Source organism: Myxine glutinosa, chromosome 11, assembly GCF_964187855.1.
Source record: "Myxine glutinosa chromosome 11, kmMyxGlut1.1, whole genome shotgun sequence".
In the NCBI taxonomy this organism is placed as follows: Eukaryota; Metazoa; Chordata; class Myxini; order Myxiniformes; family Myxinidae; genus Myxine; species Myxine glutinosa.
The window spans coordinates 10,137,777-10,156,676 of NC_136271.1; the positions used below are offsets into that span (position 1 = coordinate 10,137,777).

The window sequence follows — 18,900 nt, forward strand, 5'->3', positions numbered from 1 at the left end:
ATCCAACTCCTGACAACCAATTGTTACAGACGCGGCTTAGATGTTATATTGACCGAGCGGTGGTGTATTACCGCGTCCGAACAGTTACTCCCCGATTAGAACCCGATCCCGCCCAAACGTTGGCCGGACCGCACCGCAGCTGCTCAATGAGGGAAAAGACGAAAACGACGCAATGCAAAGAGGAAAAGGAATAAAACGGGAAGACGTACAGACGAGTAATGGGATTTATTATTTACACAAGCAAAAAGGAGCAATCAAGGTTTATTTACAACACATAAGACGCAGGTGACACAGTGCAAATACTAGCTTATAGTTATACAGACTTAACTTATTCCCAGGACAGAACAAACAAAGACACTGACTCACGCGGGGAATTGCAGAGTGGATTGCTGGAAGGAGGTGTGTGGCTGGAGGGGGCGGGGGGGGACGGCACGGAGCTGGCTGGAGCTTGATCCCGCACGGGACGTCGGGCTGGACCTCGACGGCCGCTGATGCCACCGGGCCTGTCGTGTGCGCGGGATCACGGGTCGGAGCTGCTTGGTGGAGCCGATGCGCTGGTGGGGGGGGGGGTCTGGCGTGACGGGTTCTCTCCTCCTTACGCGCTCTTGCTCTGATGACCCAGCTCTTTTTCGTCCCTCCTTGTCTCAACTCAAAGTGCATCTCTCTCTTGGTGACCAACTCACGACTCACTTGCGTGCGCGCCTTTTATAGCGCCTCCGGCGATTAAGCCGCCGGCCTTTTGGACACGCCCATCGGGGTGCTCACCTCGGCCCTGGTTGGTCGCGTGACCCTCTGGCTCCGCCCTTGATGACGACGGGCGGGCACGCCTTTCTTCTCCGATTCGAGCACATGTTCAATGGCGGTTATTGGAGGGGAGGTAATTCGGCAATCGAGGCCCGGCAATGACGGAAGGGGATGTAAAAGGAAATGGAGATTTTGGGGATGGGAATGAAAGGGGATCTATTCTCTTTCACTGGTGCAATGGAGTATTTCAATTAATGGGAGACACAGCCTTACTCTAAAAACACATAATAAGAGATAACTATCAAACAGGGGTATTCTATTCTTTGGCTGACGTGTCTGCTTGTGGACTAATTATGGGATGCCCTTTCACCTTTACACAGCTCCGGAGGTAGGGGGGCGCAGAATAAACAATAATAATAATAATACAGCACACAATCAAAAAAATACAGTCCTCATCTCCGCAACAATATATTTGTGTTGTGATAATAAAGGAAGCTGGAGACAGGAAGGGGAGAGAGAGGGAAGCACAACAGCAGAACGGGGACATCGGGAGATCTGTGGAAGGGAGAGGGTTGGGGGAAGAAGGGGGGGGGGTGGGGTGGGGTACAAGGTTTAAACAAGATGGACATGACAAGGACTTTGAGAAAAAACGGAATTTGAAAAAGGTGGATTTGGATTTGTATTAACGGGGGTAGAAAAGATCAAGGTTTTGAATGGGGGAAGATAAGAGATGGTGGTGAACAGCTGTTCTAAAGACCTGGAGGGAGGAGTGGGATTGAAGAGAGTGAGGGAGTTTGTTCCAGAGGCGGGAGAAAAGAGGAATGAAAGAGTGAAGGTGAACAGAGAATCTTGATTTTGGCAGTTTCACCAGAAGAGGGTTGCTGGCAGATCTTGTGCGTCTTGAAGGAATATTTGGGGGACAGAGCACAGATAGAGCTGGGGGAGCAAGGCCGGAGAGGAGTCGGCAAAAGACAAAGACCAGAATCTGGATTTTCCAGAGAGTTGGAGAGATCATTGATGAAGACCAGAAAAAGCACAGGGCCCAGAACACTGCCTTGGGGAACTCCAGCCTGAACAGGAAGGGGAGATGAGAGACATCCATTCAGGGCCACACGTTGACTACGACCAGAGAGGAAGTCCGCAAGTCATGCGTGGAGATTTCCATGGATACAAAAGGAGAAAATCCGTCACCGTATTATCATAATAAAGCTTTAATGAAGATGATTGTGATGACAAAACTTAAATGGTTAAAAAGTTACGGCCCGGAAGGACACACACACACACACAGGTGACTGACACACACACACACACACACACACACACACACACACACACACACACACACACACACACACACACACACACACACACACACACAAAACCCCGTCTCCTGCACACGGGACGGGCTAAAAATCATGGTCAATTCAGCTGCAGAATGCCTTCATTATGTGCTACATATGTTATGGTACATGAGGAACTTCAGTGCCTTCATTATGTGCTACATATGTTATGGTACATGAGGAAGTTCAGTGCCTTCATTATGTGCTGCATATGTTATGGTACATGAGGAACTTCAGTGCCTTCATTATGTGCTACATATGTTATGGTACATGAGGAAGTTCAGTGCCTTCATTATGTGCTACATATGTTATGCTACATGAGGAAGTTCCATGCCTTCATTATGTGCTACTGTTACGGATTCGTCACTTCCGCTGTTGTGGTTTTCACCCACTTGACATATTTATGATATTAGGTACTATTATTATTCTCAAAAGGTTTATTATTCAGGAACAGCTATCTAAAGTTAAAAAGGTTAACTTAAAATGATACAGGAAACCGAACCGGAAGGAGGTGAAGAGGAGGAGGCGGCGCGAGCAAAGTTGGAGAAGATGGGTGACGTCAAGGCTCCATAGCGAGCCTGCTCTACCGAAAGTCGCGAGTGAATTTTGAGTTCCTTGAAGGGACATCCGGCGATAGGAATTATCGCTGGAGTGGAAAATCTGCATAGTCAGATTTGGGCGCTGAGATTTCGACGAATCCTCGCCTAGTCGCATCGGCTCAAGTAAGAGCCGTCGGCCATTTTGAACCCTGCGCTTCGGACACCTACAAAGGTTTTGCCTCGCGTCATCTTCACCCCAACATCCTACCGTTTGTCGGGGATGTGTGTGTGCGACCGCTTCGTCTTCAATTACGTTGCGGTTCGTTGAGTGAGCGGTGAAGGTGCCCCTCTGAAGGGTGCCGTTGTACAGTTTCGGCGGGGCGATCACCATTGTCAACTGTACGCGATTCGAATATCGACTGGAGAGCGAGATTCGGGCTTCGACTGGATATCGTTCTAGTGACCGCTGGAGCGAATCACATTCACCTTGGAAAAGATTATAGAGACATTGTGGAGTGTCCGTTTCACTCGCTGGGAGCGCAGTGAGTTATCTGACTTTATTGATGGTATATAGAGTGCACTCTTAATTGCCATTTGTTGTACCGTTATTCCTGTGTGATTTCCAATATATTATTTGTTCATTTATAATCATTGGTGTGGTTTCACTATTGTTTCTAACACAGAGTAACATATTTTTCTGCCGTGGCTCATCTCGGGGTTCGGAGGTGTACCGAGACCAGGAGATCATAGAGGAACACGTAACAGCTACATATGTTATGGTACATGAGGAAGTTCAGTGCCTTCATTATGTGCTACATATGTTATGGTACATGAGAAAGTTCAGGTGTTCGACAAAAATTAATTGTGTGCAGTACTTCTATCTTACAAACAGTCATTCTGATATAAACCGTGAACATTGTACACTTACAGTTTCACTGAAATTGGGGGTAGAAGCAACATTGTGACCATTGTTCCAACATATTCCCATGACAACTATTGATACAAATGAACTCGTGTAGCTGTGCCAACTTCCTACATACATAAAAAATAATTAATAATGATAACAAAATGCTTGTTCGTCTGTCCATGTGTTACATTCCTGGGCACTCATTGGTTGGACAGCCGGCCTGACTCCATCCACAATTTCGACCTGAAAAATCATACGGCCGCAGTGTCACATGCAGTTGTGTGCAGTCTTTTTGAGAATTCTCTGGATGAAATGAATTGCTTTTGTTGCATTTTTGTGCAAAATAACGGAATTGCATTTTCATCAAAAAAAATCAACATCTGTGGCAATTACGAAAGAGGTTTTCTCATTCTTCCTGACCTCAGACACATGTTTGAAGGAAGTGATTGGTGTGCACAGGGTGGTGTAAAATATGTCTAATTCCCTTGTGCATATTGTGATAAACACTGATGATTCCCAAATTGCTGGCAAGACTCCAAGAGTAGAACGTGTCCTACTCATTGTCAAGCAAAAAGCTATCTGTGGGCGAGTACCATGTGACATACCCTTAATTGCAAGGCAAACACGAAGCGACATTTGGGTGACACTCCAGCAACATCGAGTCAAATCATGTGGCAAATTGCTCCAGTGTGCGGTCGGCTTCATTGAATGAGCTAGCGATGGTTCCCATGACACACTCGGACGACTCATTCGAAGCATTGACGCAATGGAATTGTGGTGTTGTTACTTCTAGGCAGCTGTACTCTAGAGAGCACCAACACATTCTCTAGTTACCCACATGGACAGATCACTTCCCAAACTAGATGGTATTCATAGAATACTTACCCTGAGCAGTCGAGAGGGACTTGGTGCAAGGCAACTCTGGTTTTTTAAGGGTTTTAAAAAAAGGTTTTCTTTTTTTAAGTTTTTGGTTTTTGCAAGATGGCGCCTTTACCGCTGAACTATGACGTCACAATTATCATTAAAATATTCTACAGGAGGAGCCGCTCATATTCTGAAAATTTCGTGTTCATCGGACTAACAGTTGGAGGATTTTTTTTTTTTCATACTGATCAGATCAAGTGTTGTACTTGTCGAATTATGATGTCATAATGGAGGCTCCTATGACATCATCATTAACATATCTTATTCCCCGTGGGGTGTACATGACAATGAGCCATGTTTCAATTTTTTCCCATTAAGCGGTTTGGGATATATAGAGGTGTAACATTTTTACAAGATGGCGTCCGTACCACGTGACCTATGATGTCATAATTATCAGCAAAAAATCTACAGGCAGAGGCGCTCCTACGGTAACATTTCATGTCAATCGGACCAACGGTTGCCGAGAAAATGAATTTTTAAAATGCAGACACAGCACACATACGCAACCGATTTTTAACCCCCTTTTCGCTTCGCGAGCGCAGGGTAAATATCCAATGTGCAGTTCCACGCAATGGTAGTTTATGTAAGTAACGCCATTCCATGACAAACCTTGAACTGAAGATATTCCAATCTTTCATCTCACGATTTAAAGACGTGAAACCACATGGTGATGTAACATAAGCCTGCTACAGACAGTTCACAAAATAAAAAGAAGAACCACCTTTAGAGGCCATTTTCCCCGCAGAGCAGGGGATTGGCCTTTTCGGGCACCTTGGCCCCCTTTTTGAAGCAATGTTTTATGGCCGGATGCCCTTACTGCTGCCAACTCTGTTGGTCGCCTCTTGCGACACAGGGAATTACCAGTGAGCTGGTACTCAATTTGCTGACCTTGGAAGGATGACAGGCTGAGTCAACCCCCCTGGCGTTAATTCGGCAATCGACCAGGATTCAAACCCAGGATCGAAGGATCCCAAGCCGGCACCCTAACCGCTAAGCCAACACCAGACAGTTCACAGATAAAAACAATCCGATCAATGTGATGAGATTCATATTTACAGGTGATGGTGATCATGCGTAAAATACATTGTCAGTGCATTTTCTATTACGAACACCAATGACCGAAGTTTTGCACACAGTCTTTGCTCAGCAGACCTTCAAATAGGCCGATATCAAAGCAAATTGTACGCGTCATGTTTTTGACATTTCAAAAGTATTAGGAAAATCAAAAAGTGCAAATGTAAACAGAGAAACCAAGCAGGAAAGAACGAAAGTGAAGGACAAAATAATATAACCACGAACTGTGAGAAAGCGAACGATAAATGTAAGAAATAAATGAGTGAATATGTATTTAATAAAAAGAGACGAGCGGCGACATGAACAGGTGGAGACCGGGAAAGCCGAGATCCAGGAAGTCCTGGTTTGGATTCAAAGGTCAGTAGATGATCATTCCTGAGCCTGGTGCAAGGTCACACATTTACTGATCACTTCTTGTTCACAGATAATGTGCCACGTACGAGGCCCGATTAGCAAGTTTGCAGCAAACTTTGTAGTTATGTTTCACAATCCTGAATCCAAGAAGGGCAGGGAAGGGAGCGAAGTGCGGCATTCGGGTTGCGGTGCCAAGAACTGCACCTTTTTTGCGGACAATGTATGGAGACGCTTTTGACAATGTGACCACTTCCAATGCCCGACCAAAAACCACCTCCGCACATTAAAAATGTCCAGATCTCTCCTTCTCCTGCAAAAGAGACAAAGTGTAGCAGAATGGTTAATAATCCTAATGCCAAAGAAGGAAACAACCAAACAGGAGAAGATAAACACACCTGAGATGTTTTACAGGAGTACAGCAGTTGCGGAGACCATCCACAGTATGTGCAGCACAGTGACTCGGTGCACAGTCAGCGGAGAACCTCCTCCTGCAGACGCCGCCAATATTACGCAGTTGGCAAAAAATCAGGTGAAGCAAGAACACAAACACAATTTTGGCCGCAGTTGTGTAAAGGTAAGTTATAGTGTGTTACATGATCAACTTAAATAAGGAATAGGCCATAAGGGGCACCTTGGTAGGTTCAAGAGGAATTTAAGTCAAGCAAGGAAGATATCCAACGGCGCCAATCGACTTTGCTTTTATAACCACAGTAAAAATATACAAATTGAAGGAGATGTTGATAAGAAGTGCAACCCTGAGGAATGAATGGCCACGACAGATATCTGCGGTGCTGAGTGGTTCGAGGGGATAAAGGTCAGCAAATAATCTTTCGGGCATTGGCTCGAATAGCGATGTTTGCTACACTTGCAACACAAGGTTCAGGGCTCGACGGATTACCAGCACTTCATGTACGTGAAGCACGACGTTCAGGATGGCTCCACTGATGTCTCAAGAGTGGTTCCATGTTATAGCTGATCCATATAAAATGTGCCAACGAGAGGTATGGATGCGTGCGGGGATCCTGTTACATTATTATGAACCAGATCCTAATGGCCCGTGGTAAAATTACCACAATAGAAAAATGAAAGGAAGCCTTTTATTCTTACGCTGGTTGAAAGAGCTAAATTGAGGTTTGAAGCTTCCTCTTCTCCTCCTCTTGCCTTTATAAGGGGGTGAGGTCCAATGACACCAAGCTCCTGCCCTGCCTCGACCACGATACTCATCCACTCTCCTCTGTCCTCAGCCAACTCTCTCCACTCTCAAAACATCCCCACCTTACTGAAATCCCTCATCACACAATCCTCCCATCTCAACCATGGTCTTCCTCTTCTCCTCCGACCTTGCTCCTTCAACCTATCCGCTCTCTTTGCCATTCTCTCTTCCCCCATCCGCACCAAATGCACAGCCCATCTCAGCCGGCATTTCCCCAATCTCCCTGTCGAGCTCATCTAACACACCAATCTCCACTCTCGGTTCATTCATTCTCCTTCCTTTTATCCGCCCTCTTGCCTCTTCACTCCCACTTCACTCTTCACTCCCTGAGCTAGTTGTTCTCAAAAACCTGCAGCCTCTGTTAGTGTCTCTCTATCAGTACCACCGACTCCGGACAGTAAAGGTATGCCGGCATTACACACGACATCAGAACCTTTCCTTTCAATCCCCTTGAAATCTTTCTGCCTGCCATTAATCCCTCCACCCACCTCCATGCATTCGCACCCACATGAATCATCCTCTGCACCTCTGCCACTGAAATACCATCCCTGGTCACAGGTCCCAGATACTCAAACCTATTTCCTTGTCTGATCTACTTCACCTCTAACCTGATATTCATTTATTCTCTCTGCTGCCCGACCCACATCACCTCCATCTTCTCCATGCTCATTTTCAGCCCATGTTTCTCAAATTCCTCCTTCCACTCCCCCAGTACGTCCTCAGTCAAGATCCTTTCTGAGAGGACCATATAATAAAGCTGGCCTCCAAAGTCAGCAAAAGAGTGCACAGCCAACAGCGTCCAAGTGTTTTCTTGAAAATCATATCTGTTCACGGCCTGCACGGCCTTTCCGTAGTTCAATCGAGTACTTCTCTCACCTATGGGCTTCCTTCCAGCATGTCATGTCTCTCCTGTGTTCTCCCACAATGAGACCTCGGCGCATGGTCTGTTGCTCACATATCGCTTGCAGGTCGGTAGCAACTCTATGTTTACTTTGGGTGTAGTTCCTTCCGCTGTGTGCCCTCTGACCCTCCTCGGCAACTCCAGGATATACACGTTCTTCCATTATCTTCCTGGATAAACTTCCAAAATTGAAGCAGACTGCACACCTCAAATCTTTTGTTCCTCACTTCTCTTCTCTCTGGAACCACCTTTCTGAAGTTGATCTATTCCAGTCTTCCCTCTAGGACTCCAAGGAGCTGATGCCCCACCACCATCTTTTGTCACCCCCCACATCGTCATTACCTACAATCTTTTTTTTACCCCATTGACCCTACCAACCCTTTCCCTCCTACTCACAGGTTATTCTTTCTTCCGTTCTCACTTTCTCTTTTGCTCTCCGTTCATTCATCCCATTGCTTGTTATGTCCAATTGTTACGACACTGTCAAATTGTCAGTTCATCGCCATTTTACCCTCTGTGATCTGGCTCTTCCATGAGCCACATTCTTGTAAAGAAAGAAACTACCAGGGGATTTCCGGTGTTGGACCATAAAATACCCTGAACACACACACATCTGAGCTGTCTACACTTGGTTTGAATCCTGGCCCAGCTGTAAACTGTCATCCTGGTGTTTACCAGGCAGGTAAATCATCAATGTGTGTGCCATCCTTCAGATGGATGTTAAGCTGCACCCCAATTACCAATTCCTGCCCTAACCAGCAGGGGTCACCTCATCAGCGGTACTGTCGCATCCTCAGCCAATGATGCAACGCAGCAGTGTTGTGCTGCATGTAATACAGAAGAGAGAGAGAGAGACAGAGAGACAGAGAGACAGAGAGAGAGAGAGAGAGAGAGAGAGAGAGAGAGAGAAGGGGGGAGGGAGAAATAGAGAGAGAGAGAGACAGACAGAGACAGACAGACAGAGAGATAAAGACAGACAGAGACGGAGACAGAGAGAGAGACGGAGACAGAGAGAGAGATAGGGAGATGGAGAGAGAGAGAGAGAGAGAGAGAGAAGGGGGAGGAGGAGGAAGAGAGAGGGCAAGGGAGAGAGGTTTGGGTATAGAGTGGGAAGAAGGGAGGGGGAGAGAGAAAGGGTTCGGGGGGGGGGGGGAGGAGAGGGAGAGAGAGGGAGAGAGAGAGAGAGAGAGAGAGAGGAGAGGAGGGACGGAGACAGAGGGAGGGGGAGTGAGGGGGAGAGAGAGAGAGGGATGGAGAGAAGGATGGAGGTAGAGAAACTTTGAACAGACAGAAGTTATGAGGGGTTAAAGACAGCACAGATTGTTATTTTTAATCACAAAATTCGAACTTGAATTGTAAATTTAAAACATTAATCCGGATATGGTACAATAAAAAAAGGTCAGTTTAAGTCGAAATCAATCATGAAAAGGGTCTCCTGGATTTCTGATAACTAACATTCGACGCCATCTTTGTGAAGCTTGAACTAAGACAGTGGATACGAACCTGGTGACTTCTCCATCATTGTCGTTGTTTGCTGTGGAATTGGAAATGTTGAGGATCTGATAATGAAGGAAGGCGTTTTCTCAGTCGAACTCACAGTTGTCTTGCTTCTTTCTAAATGATAAAGCATTGAAAAAGACAATTTATTTAAAGTCACCAGGTATCTTGTAACACACAAAACACACTTGTAAGACACAAAAGACTTGTAACACACAAAATGTATCTTGTAACACACATAATGTATCTTGTAACACCCAGAATGTATCTTGTAACACACAAAATGTATCTTGTAACACACATAATGTATCCTCTAACACCCAGAATGTATCTTGTAACATGCAAAATGTATCTTGTAACACACAATATGTATCTTGTAACACACATAATGTATCTTGTAACACACAATATGTATCTTGTAACACACAAAATGTATCTTGTAACACCCAGAATGTATCTTGTAACACACAAAATGTATCTTGTAACACACAATATGTATCTTGTAACACCCAGAATGTATCTTGTAACACACAAAATGTATCTTGTAACACACAATATGTATCTTGTAACACCCAGAATGTATCTTGTAACACACAAAATGTATCTTGTAACACCCAGAATGTATCTTGTAACATGCAAAATGTATCTTGTAACACAATATGCATCTTGTAACACCCAGAATGTATCTTGTAACACACAATATGTATCTTGTAACACACAAAATGTATCTTGTAACACACAATATGTATCTTGTAATACACAAAATGTATCTTGTAACACACAAAATGTATCTTGTAACACACATAATGTATCTTGTAACACCCAGAATGTATCTTGTAACATGCAAAATGTATCTTGTAACACACAATATGTATCTTGTAACACACCGAGTGCATGTACGACGTTCATTTGCATAATGTTCTGTTTTCTTGTACAAGTCTTGGAAGTACAGGTTAATGAAGGGCATGCATTACTCTACTCTTCGAGGTTTAGGGTTAGGGTTTCAGTTTCAATGTAGTTTCTTTCATCCAAACACGATGACGATGATTATGATCATGATAATCACGATGATCATTGATTATACAGAGTGCCCATCCTCCAGCATCAAAGGTTTTCCTTGAAATTCAATTGGAAATTCAATGGAAATTCAATTTCTCTCTAACCATACTAGTCTCCCATATCTCTCCCATATCTCCCATATCTCCCATAGCTTGACCATATCTCTAAATTGGTCTTACAAGTTACAAGTCAGATGCCGTACCTTCAGAAAGTATTCACATCCTTTGACTTTTTCACATTTTGCTGTGTTGTAGTCTGAATTTGAAATGGATTGAATCGACATTTTTTTGTTTCTCATCCACACAAAATATCCCAAAATGTCCAAATTTTTTTTTCTTTTTTACAAAATAATTATTAAACAAGGAAATACAGAAATATCTAATTTGCCCCGAATTCAACCCCGAGTCAATACTTAGTAGAAGCACATTTGGAAGTGATTACAGCTTTGAGTCTTCCTTGGTATGCCCCTGTATCAGCTTTGCACATCTGGATTTGGGGATTTTCTCCGATTCTTCGTTGCACATTTGCTCAAGCTCTGCCAAGTTGGATGCGGAGCGTCCGTTAACAGCAATCTTCATATCTTTTCACAGATTCTCAATGGGATTCAAGTCAGAGCTTTGGCTGGGCCACTCAAGGACTTTCACGTTCTTGTTCTGAAGCCATTCCAGTGTTGCTTTAGCTGTATGTTTGGGGTCATTGTCCTGTTGGAACGTAAATCTTCGCTGCAGTCGAAGATCATTTGCACTCTGAACAGGTTCTCCTCGAGGATTTGCCGGTATTTGCCTCCATACATTTTTTCTCTCTAACCATACTAGTCTCCCAGTCCCTGCCACTGAAAAGCATCCCCACAGCATGATGCTGCCACCACCATGCTTCACGGTAGGGATGGTGTTAGATGGGTGATGAGCTGTGCTCGGTTTCCACCAGACGTAGAGCTCATCAGACCACAGAATCTTTTGCCTTATGCTCTCTGAGTCTTTCATGTGCCTTTTTCTCAGGTGTGGCTTCCATCACATAAAGACTAGATTTGTGAAGTTCTGCAGAGACTGTTGTTCTTCCAGCAGGTTTTCCAATCTTAGCAAAGCAACTCTGTAGTTCTGTCAGATTGGTCATTGGGTTCTTGGTCACCTCCCTGACCAAGGTCGGCCTTGCCCGGTTGTTCAGTTTGGTCGGACGGCCAGCTCTCGAAAGAGTCTAGGTGGGTCCATATTTTTTCACATTTCCTAATGATGGAGCTCACTGTGGTCTTGGGAACTTTCAACACTCCAGAAATTGTTTTTTACCCTTCCTCAGAACTAGGCCTCCTCACAATCATATATTTAAGTTCTATGGACAGTTCCTTGGTCTTTATGGTAGAGTTTCTGCTCTGACATCACACACTGTCAACTGTGGGACCTTATCGAGAAAGGTGTGTTTCTTTCTGAATCATGTCCAATCAATTGAATTGGCCACAGGTGGACTCCAATCATGTTGTAGAGACATCTCAAGGATGATCCAAGGAAATTGTATGCACCTGAGCTCAATTTGAAGTGTCATATCAAATGGGGTTGAATACTTATTGACTCGTCATTTCAGCTTTTCATTTTTCATTGTTTTGTAAAACATTCTAAAAAAGAAATTCCACTTTGACATTATGGGATATTACGTGTAGATCAGTGATAAAAAAAATCACAATTTAATCCATTTTAAATTCTGGCTGTAACACAACAAAATGTGAAAAAAGTCAGGGGGTGTGAATACTTTCTGAACGCACTGTGCTTGGCACATTGAAAGCACACGCCGGGAGGCACATTGGCTACCGACGTTAGCCCATGTCATTTTGTCCGTCAGGCTAATGTTGGTGTAAAGTAAGACTGCGATACGCTACACCATATTTCCAACGTTGTACCAACATTGGAAATCCGTTTGTGACCGTTCCGACCTTTGCCGATCTATTGCCGATGTTAGGCCAACGTCGTCGGTTGCTATCTGGGCAGAGGATAAATTATATCCCCTTCCACCCAAAAATTTATCCTCAAAAGCTGATATTTCTCAAAGCAGTTTCCTTCATCCAAACACACTCCTAATCTAAATAAAAAAACTGATGCGGGCGGATAAATTCCATGCGGGCGGATAAATTCCATGCTGCAGACAATTTTTCTCAGGAGAAAGGAAACTAGTTCAACGTTCGTTTGATGAAACTTTATGGAAAAGTTTGTCAATAATTTCTCATTTGGTATGTTCAACTCTCAGTATAAGAATGAGTGTTTTGTTTTCGCCAACAGATTGTGAAACATTTCCACGAGCTCTCAAGTACTTTCTCACCAAAATTCAATGATTCTTCTCAAAGTCAACAATGTAACCTTTCTCTGCCCCATACAGGAAACAAATCCAACAACACAAGTCTGTCAAGGATTATATAATGCAAAACGGATGTGATAATATTCCATTTTATCTTGTTTGAATCCCAGTGCCATCCATGCCTGTCTCCATGTGCTGGCGACCCACCGAGCCATGGAGTGACGGCCACAGGCTCGCTCCAAGGGCTTATCTTGCCCTTACGTAGAACCTTGGCGGCCAGGCGTACAAAGAGCACAGCGCCTGGTCGAGCATCCGTAATGTTTGCCAATATTTTGTTTCTTCGCGAAATCTGGAATGATAGATACGAGTACAAAATGCATCACTTCATTACTTGAGCTGAACCACTGCAGGTAAATCTCGCTGAAGGTATGTGCCAAATTCAGCAATTCTAGCTGTCCTTGTTGTCTAGTTATGCTGCCGACAAACAGACAAACACACAGACAGGATCATCACAATACTCTGGCATTTGGCCTCTGGCCATGGCATGACTAACTAGACCAATGTGACTGTGTCGCCAATATGCCAACGTGTAGTCCCTGCCCATGACAATGGGTAGATGCCCTCGTTCACTGTCCTAAAAATAAACAAGTTTGGTTTAAATCCCTTCAGCTGTTTTGAAGAATCACATCTTTACCACAGGACAGGTTTCACATCGATCGGTGAAGCATTTTCGGAGAAGGGATTTTTTTAAATATCGGCTTCCAAGCCAATATGGCTGCCAAACCACGTGACATATGACATCAAAAATGTACACTCTGCATATGTATGGCTAGGGGATCACGTTTGTGAAGTTTCATGTTGATCGGATAAGGTTCATTTTTCTTTCCAAGATGGCTGCCAAACCACGTGACATACGATGTAATCATTTTCCATCGATATGCAACAATGGTGTTCGATGATATTTGTAAAATTTCGCATCGATAGGGTAGGCGGTTTCGGAGATATAATTATTTAATATTTCCCTTCAATCCAATATGGCTGCCAAACCATGTGACCAATGATGTCATAAATTTAATATTTCAATACAATTGGGTCAAAGATCATGTGCATGCGATTTCAGATTTTTAGGATAAGGCATTCGATTAAAGCATTTTTGACTGGTACACCACTTCACCTATGATGCCATCATTATCATGCTTTTGTTCCCCATTGGGAGTACTTGACAATGTGCCAAGTTTCAAATTTTTCCATTCAGCGGTTTCCGAGACTTTTTTTTTTAATTATTTGCATTTCATCCAAGGTGGCTGCCATACCACGTGACCTATGACGTCACAACAAAACATTCTGCATGGGTGTCACTCCTACCCTGAAAGTTTTGCCTCAATCGAACATGTGGTTGCTGAGAAAAACGAGGTTTAGCCCATATGGACAGACAGACGGACGGACGGACAAACCGAAACCACAATGCCCCCTGCCACCAGCAGGGGCGGAGGCATAAAAAGTGTCCAAGGCAAAATGAGAAGGATCAAGCTTCACAAAGAAGAGATCAACATTCCTCATAAATGACATTAAATACCTCAGTCCAATTTCTGTCATGTTGCCGGTACTGGAGGACGTAGTTGTATCGAACTCCAGCAGTATAGGTAGCAGGTTTTTTCCAATGCACATGCACACAGGTGTCACAGCCAGGCACTTGCTCAGCCTCAATGTGTGAAGGAGGGTCAGGTTGCACTGGAACACACCAATCACAGTTTGTCATTCATTGTACAGTCGATAGCGTAAACTTTTCTCCTACCGAACAAAGTGTACCATTGGAAAACGAGAAGGGAACTCTCCGACGTCGCAACGTCGACTGATATGCCTCCTCCCACATTATTACATCATTATAATACTTGTATCAAGTTTGATTTAAATCCGTGCAGCTGTGCCCAAGTTAGCACATTTTTACCTGACATGACCTCTGACCTTTGACCTATTGCCACCAAAATTTATTCAGTCCATGTTTAGATCATTATGCATACCTGTACCAAGTTTTAATTTAAATCCCTTCAGCTGTTCACAAGTTCTCACATTTCTACCTGACATAACCTCTGACCTTTGGTCTTTGACCTCAGGACCCCCAAAATCTACTCAGTTAATCTTTACATCATTATAGATATCTGTACCAAGTTTGAATTTGATCCCTGAAGGCTTAAGCCATTCTCAAGTCATAGATCTATTACAAACTTTGACCTTTAACCTTTGACCTCTTGACCCCAACATCCAATCAGTTAATCTTTACATCATTGTACATAATTGTACCAAATTTGGGTGAGAATCCCATCACTGGTTCACAAGTTATTGCGGTAACAGTATTTTTACCTAACATGACTTCTGACCTTTGACCTCGTGACCCCAAAATCAAATCAGTTCATTTTTACCTCATTATACATACCTGGACCAAGTTTGACTAAGATCCCTTTAGCCGTTCTCAAGCTATCGCGGTAATGAAAACCTATCATGGACGGATGGACGGACGGCCGGACGGACGGCCGATGGACAACCTGAAAACATAATGCCTTCGGCGACTTCGTCTGCCGGAGGCAGGTGGGACACGTGGGTGGGACTTCAGGCAGGTGGGACTTCAAAGGCGACGAAGTCATGACAACTTCGTCGCAGAGAGTCTTGCAGAGAGAGAGTCTTGGGAAGCACACAAGTCGTGACGACTTCATCACCGGAGGCATAAAAACGTTTCAAAATAAACCAACTTCAACTTGAATTAACCCACCAACCGGTCTCGGTGGCCTCGGTCCGCAGTTCGCTCCTCTAGCCGCCAAGCGCGAAGCGAGCAGGCCGTGCCCGTCCACTCGCCGTCTGCTCCACACAGCACCCAGACGACGCACCGACTTCTCTCCGGCTCACTCGGCATGGCCCTCAGCCGCCAATAAGCTATAGACCAAGCGCACCAGTGTCCACGAGCCGCCGCAACCGCCCCTCCTCACGATAGTCAAAACCTCCAATGTCCCACGCGCCAGAGCTCTCTATATATATATATAATAAGTGTGTATATATATACATACAGTCATGTGAAAAAGTAAGTACACCCCATGTAAAGCTTTGACTTTTTCAACATATTTCAACATGCAGCTATTTGATCTTCATTTCAACAATATTGATAGATAAAGGTGATATAATATAACAAATATCATGAAACATTTACATTTTGTAGTCCATTGTAAAATTTAAATAAACATAAATGCAAATTTCGCATGTGGAAAAAGTAAGTACACCCTTGGCTTTAATAGGTGGTATTGTCCCCTTGGCAGAAACAACCTCAAGTAGGCGTTTCTTATAACTGTCCACCAGTCTCTGACATCGACTGGGAGAAATTTTTGCCCACTCCTCCATGCAGATTAATTTCAGCTGTGCGATGTCTGAGGGTTTCTTGCATGCACAGCTCGTTTCAAATCCCTCCACAACATCTCGATGGGATTTAGATCCGAGCTTTGACTTGGCCATTCCAGAACCCTCCATTTCTTTGTTTTCAGCCATTCCTTGGTGGCTTTACTGGTATGTTTAGGGTCATTGTCATGTTGCAAGGTCCACCTTCGGTTGAGCTTCAACTTTCCGACAGATGGCCTCACATTATCCTCAAGCACCCTCTGGTACAATGAAGAATTCATAGTGGATTCTATGATGGTGAGCTGCCCAGGCCCTGATGCAGCAAAGCTGCCCCAAACCATAATATTTCCACCACCACGCTTTACAGTTGGTATCAGGTTCTTGTGGTCAAATGCTGTCTTTGGTTTTCGCCAAACATGTCTTCTGGTACTGTGGCCAAATAGCTCTACCTTTGACTCATCTGTCCAGAGCACATTGTTCCAGGAATGCTGGTCTTTGCCAAGGAGTTCATTGGCAAAATTTAGTCTTGCCCTGATGTTCTTTCTGGACAGCAAAGGTTTCCTCCTGGCACACCTCCCATGTAGATAAAATTTGCGCAGCCTCTTTCTAATGGTAGACTCGTGCACTTTGACATCAACTGTGGCAAGAACTACCTGTAGGTCCCGTGATGACATTCTGGGGTTCTTAGAGACTTCTTTTAGCATCTTGCGGTCTGCTCTCAGGCTGAACTTGCTGGGGCGGCCTGGCCTGAACAAGTTGGCAGTTGTTTGGAATCTTCTCCACTTGTAGATGATCTAACAGGCAATCGAATGATTGATTTCAAATTGTTTGGAGATCTTTTTAAATCCCTTCCCAGACTCGTAGGCATCTATAACCTTCTTTCTGAAGGCCTCAGAGAGCTCTTTTGATCTAGGCATGGTGACGCCGCACACTTCAACAACAAAGAGCAAAATAATACAGGTATAATACAGGTTAAATAATACAGGTTTCTCCAAGATCCTCTCTAACGATGTTCTATTCATTTGCACCTGAGCTGGTGCACCTGATTCTAATTTTTGGTATTTGAAGAAGTGATAAATGTAGGGGTGTACTTACTTTTTCCACATGCGAAATTTGCATTTATGTTTATTTAAATTATACAATGGACTACAAAATGTAAATGTTTCATGATATTTGTTATATTATATCACCTTTATCCGTCAATATTGTTGAAATGAAGATCAAATAGCTGTATGTTGAAATATGTTGAAAAAGTCAAAACTTTACATGGGGTGTACTTACTTTTTCACATGACTGTATTGTATACAAGATGGAGGCTTGTGTAAGAGCTAACATTAATGACAAAAGAACAAACGGACACATAAAACATACGATAAAGGGAGTGGGAAACAAGATGGGGAGAGAGAGGCAAGCACACAAGTACAACATGTGAGAGCAGGGACATCGGGAGATCTGTGGGAGAGAGAGGGCTTGGGGGAGGAAGCGTGGGTATGAGAGGTAAAAAAAAAAAAAAAACACATGGACACAGCTAGGACTTCCAGGAAAGAAGTCGGTATTTCAAAAAAGCGTATCTGGGGTGAATTAACGGGGGTAGAGAAGATCAAGGTTTTGGATGGGGGGAAGATAAGAAATGGTGGTGAACAGCTGTTTTAAAGATCTGGAGGGAGGAGTGGGATTGAAGAGAGTGAGGGAGTTTGTTCCAGCGGTGGGAGAAAAGAGGAATGAAGGTGAATAGAGTGTCTTGATTTTGGCAGTTTAACCAGAAGAGGGTTGCTGGCAGATCTTGTGTGACCTGTAGGAATATTTGGGGGACAGAACACAGATAGAGCTGGGGGGGAAGGGGGGTAGGGGAAGCTAGGCCAGAGAGGAGTCGGTAGAAGACAGAAAGACAACCAACCTGCCTGCGGTGAGTGAGTGAAAGGCCCTCGGAGTTGGCTTCATCGCGGGAGATTCCAATGATTCTGAAAGCTTTGGTTTCGACAGCGTGAAGCCGAGCTAGGTGTGAGGCAGGAGCACCGGCCCAGAGGGGAGAGCAGTATTCCATTGAGCTGCGGGTGAAAGCCTTGTATGTGGTGAGGAGCTCATAATGTCTGTGAAAATGTATCTATTGAAAAATATGTTATCATCTATAAAATGGGACTGCACGGCACCAATGTCGCAACGCAAGAAAACCAATGATCAACCGTTCCCCATGAGAGAGAGAGAGAGAGAGAGAGAGAGAGAGAGAGAGAGAGAGAGAGAGAGAGAGAGAGAGACTTTGACTTTTAAGCTCTTTTTATTATAAAAGTATAAAACAAGAATACCACCAAAAGCAATCAATCAGGGCAATCAGTAAAATCATAGCAATCCCGAAAGGAAAAAAAACAAACGGTGCACTGCAAACCCAGCAACAGAAAGGTGCAAATGCCAGAAAAAAACAGCACACGATAAGAAACACCCGCACTGTATTATACGGAGATTAACAATTTGTTTTCCTGGACCTCACAAATCCCTCCAACACACCAAGTCGCAACAAAATTAGCAAGGTCGTTTGCCGTTTGGACACAGCCAAATTCAAGCTTGAGCCTTGCTGACACCAATGAACTAAAGAACACCATGATACTGCATTCCTGCATGGGTCTGCCGCCCAGCTTCGCCTTCCGCGACAGGTATACGGCCAGTTTAGCAGTAGCGGTTAGGAACCCGAA

General features: G+C 44.1%; 1 protein-coding gene across 2 annotated transcripts in view; it reads right to left on the reverse strand.

The window, feature by feature from the left end:
- Positions 1-5,016: 5,016 nt before the first annotated feature.
- LOC137436398 (interleukin-27 subunit beta-like) overlaps positions 5,017-18,900 on the reverse strand; it is a 58,407-nt gene continuing 44,523 nt past the window's right edge. For both annotated transcript variants that reach the window (XM_078786383.1, XM_078786382.1), the window contains exons 5-9: positions 14,409-14,563; positions 13,040-13,181; positions 9,500-9,610; positions 6,278-6,370; positions 5,017-6,192 (exon numbers count right to left, since the gene is read on the reverse strand). In XM_078786383.1, coding sequence (XP_078642509.1) covers positions 6,288-6,370; positions 9,500-9,610; positions 13,040-13,181; positions 14,409-14,563 — 491 coding nt within the window. In that variant the 3' untranslated portion in view covers positions 5,017-6,192; positions 6,278-6,287. The remainder of the gene's footprint in view (positions 6,193-6,277; positions 6,371-9,499; positions 9,611-13,039; positions 13,182-14,408; positions 14,564-18,900) is intronic.